The sequence below is a fragment of the Salmo trutta genome, chromosome 4, assembly GCF_901001165.1.
Source record: "Salmo trutta chromosome 4, fSalTru1.1, whole genome shotgun sequence".
In the NCBI taxonomy this organism is placed as follows: domain Eukaryota; kingdom Metazoa; phylum Chordata; class Actinopteri; order Salmoniformes; family Salmonidae; genus Salmo; species Salmo trutta.
In genome coordinates, this window is record NC_042960.1 from 40,454,869 (window position 1) to 40,462,118 (window position 7,250).

The 7,250-nt window shown below is 43.0% G+C and overlaps 1 protein-coding gene across 1 annotated transcript; it reads right to left on the bottom strand.

The window, feature by feature from the left end:
- Positions 1-4,164: 4,164 nt before the first annotated feature.
- LOC115193022 (piggyBac transposable element-derived protein 4-like) lies at positions 4,165-5,646 on the bottom strand. The gene has a single exon (XM_029752019.1). The coding sequence runs from the start codon at positions 5,644-5,646 to the stop codon at positions 4,165-4,167; it is 1,482 nt and encodes a 493-aa protein (XP_029607879.1).
- Positions 5,647-7,250: the final 1,604 nt, after the last annotated feature.

Consider the following 7,250-nt stretch of genomic DNA (forward strand, 5'->3'; position numbering starts at 1 on the left):
TGCGCACTAGAGACACATGCTCAGCGTGTGTAGAGGAGTAAATCAAGATATCGTCGATATACACAATCCCGCCCTGCCTGTGCAGGTCTCTGGGAATCTCATCCACAAAAGATTGAAAGACGGCTGGAGCATTCTTCAACCCATACGGCATAACGAGGTACTCATAGTGGCCCGATGTGGTACTAAATGCGGTTTTCCACTCGTCTCCCTTCCGAATACGCACCAGATTATATGCGCTCCTGAGATCCAGTTTCGTGAAAAAATGCGCTCCGTAAAATGATTCCACCACCGTAGCAATGACAGGCAGCGGTTAACTGAACTCCACTGTAATGGAATTTATACCTCTATAATCAATGCACGGACGCAGACCTCCCCCCTTTTTCTTCACGAAAAAGAAACTCGAGGAGACAGGTGAAATGGAGGGCCGAATGTACCCCTGCCCCAGAGATTCCGTGACATATGTCTCCATAGCCAACGTCTCCTCCTGGGACAATGGGTACACGTGACTCTTGGGAAGCTCAGCGTTACCCTGGAGGTCTATCGCACAATCCCCCTGTCGATGAGGTGGTAATTTAGTCACCTTCTTACAGAAGGCAAGAGCCAAATCGGCATACTCAGGGGGAATACGCACAGTGGAAACCTGGTCTGGACTCTCCACCGACGTGGCACCAATGGAAACACCCAGACACCTACCTGAACAATCCTCTGACCAACCCTGGAGAATCCCCTGTTTCCACAAAATCCTGGGATTGTTACTGGCTAGCGAGGGCACCCCCAGTACCACCGTAAACGCAGGTGAATCGATAAGAAAGAAACTAATTTGTTCCTTATGATTCCCCTGCGTTACCATGTCCAGTGGCACCGTGGCCTCCCTGACCAGCCCTGACCCTAATGGCCGGCTATCTAAGGAGTGCACTGGAAAAGGGGAATCTATCGGTACCAGCGGAATTCCTAACTTAAGGGCGAGTCCGCGATCCATAAAGTTCCCAGCTGCGCCTGAATCGACTAGCGCCTTATGCTGGGAAAAGGGAGCAAAATCAAGGAAAAAAATGAAGACAAACATGTGACCAACAGAGGATTCTGGGTGTTCCCCCTCATGTCCTTGTCGGTAATTGTTTCTTGTAGTGCTTATGCACGGTATGCTGGTATGTATCAGGTTTTGTTTGACCCATTGTTGTATTGTTCTGTTGACGGTGGTTTATGGATATTAAACGTCACTGTTGTAAATCAGTTTTCGCTCTCCTGCACCTGACTTCTCTGCCACTAGTACGCATTGCACTACAATTATTTAGTCATATCCCAGTTTACCTGTTTACTTATGGCCCTTGCTGCACCAAACAACTTTTGTTTTTTTAATTGAGAAAGAATATTCCACATTACTTGGAATGGCAAGCCAGACAAATTAAACTGCCCTAATTATATAATAGTAATATTAAATATTAAAGCATTGGACCTCTCAATAAAGGCTTCAGTCAAACAAAAACTATACTTAAAACCTGTTGGGGCTAGGGGGCAATATTTTCACGGCCGGATAAAAAAACGTACCCGATTTAAACTGGTTACTACTCTTGCCCAGAAATGAGAATATGCATATAATTAGTAGATTTGGATAGAAAACACTCTAAAGTTTCTAAAACTGTTTGAATGGTGTCTGTGAGTATAACAGAACTCATATGGCAGGCCAAAACCTGAGAAGATTCCATACAGGAAGTGCCCTGTCTGACAATTTGTTCTCCTTCTGTTGCATCTCTATCGAAAACACAGCATCTGTGCTGTAACGTGACACTTTCAAAGGCTTCCATTGGCTCTCTAAAGCTGCCAGAAAGTGGAATGGGGTGTCTGCTGTCTCTGGGCAAAGTACAGCAGCTCTGTTTCTGAGTGGTCAGCCTGGGGACAGTGAGACTGAGATGCGCGTTCACGAGACTTCTCAATTTTTTTTCTTTCAGTCTTTGAATGAATACAACGTTGCCCGGTTGGAATATTATCGCTATTTTACGAGAAAAATAGCATAAAAATTGATTTTAAACAGCGTATGACATGCTTCGAAGTACAGTAATGGAATATTTTGAAATGTTTTGTCACAAAATGCACTCGCGCATTACCCTTCGGATAGTGACCTGAGCGCACGAACAAAACGGAGGTATTTGGATATAACTATGGATTATTTGGAACCAAAACAACATTTGTTGTTGAAGTAGAAGTCCTGGGAGTGCATTCTGACAAAGAACAGCAAAGGTAATCCAATTTTTCTAATAGTAATTCTGAGTTTAGTGAGCCCCAAACTTGGTGGGTGTCAAATTAGCTAGCCTGTGATGGCCGAGCTATGTACTCAGAATATTGCAAAATGTGCTTTCGCCGAAAAGCTATTTTAAAATCTGACATAGCGTTTGCATAAAGGAGTTCTGTATCTCTAATTCTTAAAATAATTGTTATGTATTTTGTCAACATTTATCATGAGTAATTTAGTAAATTCACCGGAAGTTTGTGGTGGGTATGCTAGTTCTGAACATCACATGCTAATGTAAAAAGCTGGTTTTTGATATAAATATGAACTTGATTGAACAAAACATGCATGTATTGTATAACATAATGTCCTAGGAGTGTCATCTGATGAAGATCATCAAAGGTTAGTGCTGCATTTAGCTGTGGTTTTGGTTTTTGTGACATATATGCTTGCTTTGAAAATGGCTGTGTGATTATTTTTGGCAGGGTACTCTCCTGACATAATCTAATGTTTTGCTTTTGCTGTAAAGCCTTTTTGAAATCGGACAATGTGGTTACATTAACGAGAGTCTTGTCTTTAAAATGGTGTAAAATAGTCATATGTTTGAGAAATTGAAGTTATAGCATTTTTGAGGTATTTGTATTTCGCGCCACGCGATTCCATACATGAAGGGACGTCGCGTGCGCCATCCGTATGGTTAGTGAGAAAGTCCATGTTGCAAATGTACCCTCCCTTACTAGACGTCCGACCACGTCCGATAAATCCGCGGACGGCGTCGGGCCGCTCACGGGGGCCGGATCTTCCAGGAAGTCATCGAACGGAGTCTCTCGGACCTTCGGTTTCCGTTTAATTAAATTTTCACATTTTGGTCATTTCCTTGCAGTCCCGGATTATTCCACGAGAGGGCGTATGGAATCATATTGCAAATGTAACATATATCACCAATCGCGACACGGCTTTTTCTCCTAAACGGAAGATAATTCGAAGACGAAACTCGGTCTGCGTGGGTTTGGCATAATGGGCAGTTGGCCCCGAACAGGATGGAGTCGAGGCCTCGACGCTTTTCGAGTTAAGGCTATTTTTCTGGGATTGAAAGTCAAAGAGGAAAATAGAGTGCTGATTTGACCACTTCACATCAAACTACATGAGCCTACGGTGTCAGGAGAAAAGGAACCATGCATTTACCAATGTTCATTTCAGAGAAAATGTACAATGACACATTGGTGATATTCAACAACAAGAGGTTTTTTTTTCAAAAAAGTTACATATCCAGTTGCAGCGTGTTCAGATGAGTCCGTTAACCTGTTATGGCTACCCCCCCCCCTTGTCTTAATTTCCGCCTGAAGACATATCCAAATCTAACTGCCTGTAGCTCCGGCCCAGAAGCAAGGTTATGCATATTCTTGGTATCATTTGAAAGGAAACACTCTGACGTTTTTGGAAATGTAAAATTAATGTAGGAGAATATAACACAATAGATTTGGTAGAAGAAAAGAGAAGGAAATAAGCATACGTTTTCTGTTCTTTTGTAGTTGTGGGTTCATTGAAATGAACAAACAATCAGACAAACATTGAGATATGATGCTGGAGATAATTTGAAATTATAACAGAAGTGGGCAACAAATTATTTCCAAAGTTTTAGACGGATACCTTCAGGAATGAGCGAGGAACATGACTTTGAGCATGAGGTCACCCAGGTGTCCCTCACAAGTTTCCCGAATGTACCCAAGTGGCCGAATTGGTACAGTGATACACTGTTGCAAATGACTATATTCAAATTACCAAAAAATCAATTCTAACACACCAGAAACCTTTTTTTTTTATTTTATTGGAAAAAAAATATTTTTTTTTTTTTTTTTTTACATTTTAGAAACATTACAAATAACATGAACTATTTACAGTTTGAGTATACAGCCTTATGTTGTGCAGACCTCAATCCTCTACACAATACCCTGCTGCTGATGCCAAAGCCCATAGCAGTCTCTTTCAGGTGTGAAACACAGGGTCACCGCGCAAGTCACACAGGTCACAGGGGACTTCTTATGGCAGAGAGCACAACGAAGCCTCCCTACTGAGCCCTTCTTGCCCTGAGGCACATCCCTGCCTGCAATTATAAACTTCAGCATGTGAAGTCCACCAGTTGCAGGAGCAGGAGGTACAGAGCCAGAGGGGACAGAAGCTGCTTCAGTGGACTTGCTGTAGCTAGCAAGCTCGCTGATGAGCAGCTCTCTAAAAGCCAGCTGTGAGATGAGGGACTGCCCACAGCTCTTTGCCATTTCCCTGTGGAGTATGAATGAGTTCACTACAGCAATATCAATAAAATGGTAGAACAATGTCTTATACCACTTTTTTGTTTTATGGAGGACATTGTAGTAGCCTATCAGTGCGTCTGATAGGTCTACACCCCCCATGCTCTTGTTATAGTCTTTTATTGCTGCAGGAATGGGGACATTCTTGGTGGTCCATGCCCCAGTAGCGCCCTTCACGCGACGGACGACGTGATCACCACTGAAGGCCTTGTGGATACTGGAGCACATGACCACCTCTCTGGTGTCCATCCACTTTACAAAAAGTAGTCCATCCTGGCGAATCCATCTCATGGCACCCCGATCAGCCCGCTTAGGCATGTCATTTACCTTTGTCTTGGGGAAGCCCACTCGATTGGACCGGATGGTGCCACAGGCCCACACCTCCAGCTTCCTGAGGTCAGCAAATAGGGTAGGGCTTGTATAAAAATTGTCCACAAACAATTTGTAGCCCTTCCCCAGGAGCTGAAAATCTAGCAACTCCATGACAGAGTCGTAGCTAAGCCCCTTACCGGTCGCACAAGTGCTCTTCCCCTCATAGACAAAAAAATTGCACGTGTATGCACACGCAGAATCGGCTAAAACAAACAGCTTGTAACCCCACTTGGTCGGCTTGTTACGCATGTACTGTTTTAGTCCAATTCTGGCCTTTGAGGCTACCATCCTCTCGTCGATGGACAGGTTCTGGGCGGGCTGAAAATAGGTCTTGCAGGCCTCAACCACACTGTGGTAGAGAGGTTTGATCTTGCAGAGCCTATCAAACCCTGCTGTGCCTCGCTTCTTCTCGTTCTCCTCATCAACTTGAGGGTCACTGATGTGAAGAGCCTGTGAGATGTTCAGGAACCTTTTACAGGAAATGACAGTGGTGGGGAAAGGCAGGTTATAAAGGGGTGCAGTTTTCCAGTAGTCTTTGAGGGTCTTCAGCTTTACAATACCCATGTAAATTACTATGGAAAAATAGCTGAACATCTGTGCCACGGAAATGGGCTTCCATGCCTCTTTCTTGCCATCCTGCTTCTTAGCACCATACTTGTTAGTATTGAAGATCAGGGAATCAACAACAGAGGTGGTAAAAAAAAGCTGGAAGAGTTGCATGGGGCTGTACTTGGAGGTCATGTCTAGCTGAGGTCCTGGTGGCCTTTTTGGTCTGAACAATGGAGGAGGTGGGGCCACATCCCCCTCTTCCACAGAGTGCCAGCACCCCTCCTCCTCTCTGCCAGCAGGTTCCACACCTCCCCTCTTCCGCCTCTTTGTCCCGGACTTCACACCTCTAGATGGCCGGGCGGGTGTGGTGCCAGAGACAGCAGGGGTCCTCCTGGAAGGACCAGCTTCAGTGGGGGATGGGCATCTTGGCACCGGGGGCTCCCAGTCAGAGTCGCTATCACTGTGAAATAATAACACACACAGAACCATTCAATAAAATAGCATTTCTAAAATATTGTTTTGATAATATACAATGTACAATGTATACAATAAAATTGCTAACATATACAGACACACAGACACAGATTCTATATAGGAGCAGGGAACAACTCTCAATTGCATTTCCAATTAGAATTTTTTTTTTTTTTTATTTTTATAAAACTCAAATAAATAATATCTTATATAATAATATAACGGTACTTACGCGTCTAATATTGCGTCTTCCCCATGAATAAACATGTCCTCAGTTTTAGAATCTATAGAGTGAGAACTATCCGAATCAAAATTATACAATTCACTATCACTTTCCCGATCTATTTCTTCAATAATCTCTCTAACATCTCTATAATTCAATTTCGCCTTCGATTTCCCTGATTTGGCTGCCATAACTCCGGTAAAAGCAATACTAACAAGCGAAAGTCCTGTGCGTAAATAGCGTGGCTACTCCAGTTGAAATTTCAATGGCGAATGGTCTTGTCTTTACGCGTGAGTTTTAGACGTAGGATCATCTACCTGGTTAGAATCGTCCCACATCGCCGTTTACCTCAGCTCATTGGCTATCTCCCAAGCTAGATTTCAAGACGATCAGTGGTCATTGGGCCGAAATACAGTCAATCAATGAAGCAATGGCCATATCATTGGTGCGCAATGAGGTCGGAGGTTGGTGTGTTCAAATGAGTACCTATCGGTCAATAGGTCCCGGGAAAGAACAAGCAAGTTTGGCTGTGCTACTAACAAACATAGTATTGCTCTGAAGCCAACCATGACTACATAAACACAACGTTAGACTGAGAAGTTACCTCCAAAAGTTGAAGGACACCGAATTCATGACAGAAGCCGTTTACAAAATGTTTCGTTTTAGCTTATAAAAATAGATTTTATCGAACAAAACAACCATTTATTGTTTCGTCATGACCTTCTGTATTGCCAAAGAAGAAGATTTTCAAAGGTAATTCACGAATTTCATTGGTATTTGTGACTTTTGCGACTAATAATTCCTCGTTAGTAACTGTACTAAATGTTTGCTAACTGAGCGATAATGCATGGTTTGCTTTCGCAGAATTTTTTTTTTTAAATATGACACTGGGGATAGATTACCAAGAGGTATAGCTTTAATTTGGAGTATTGCACTTGTGATTTTATGAAAGTTAAAATAGTTGTAATAGTTCATTTTGTGCTTCAAACTCTGCATTGTTGTCCTAACGTTCCGCTAGCGGAACGTGTAGATGTAAGAAGTTAAGGCAGGTTTCGGAGCTCTGCGAGATTTCTGTGATTTTCTGTGATTTTCTGAAACAACA

Coding starts and splice junctions, on each gene's coding strand:
- LOC115193022 (XM_029752019.1), bottom strand. CDS start 5,646: ATGACCTCCAAGTACAGCCCCATGCAACTCTTCCAGCTTTTTTTTACC.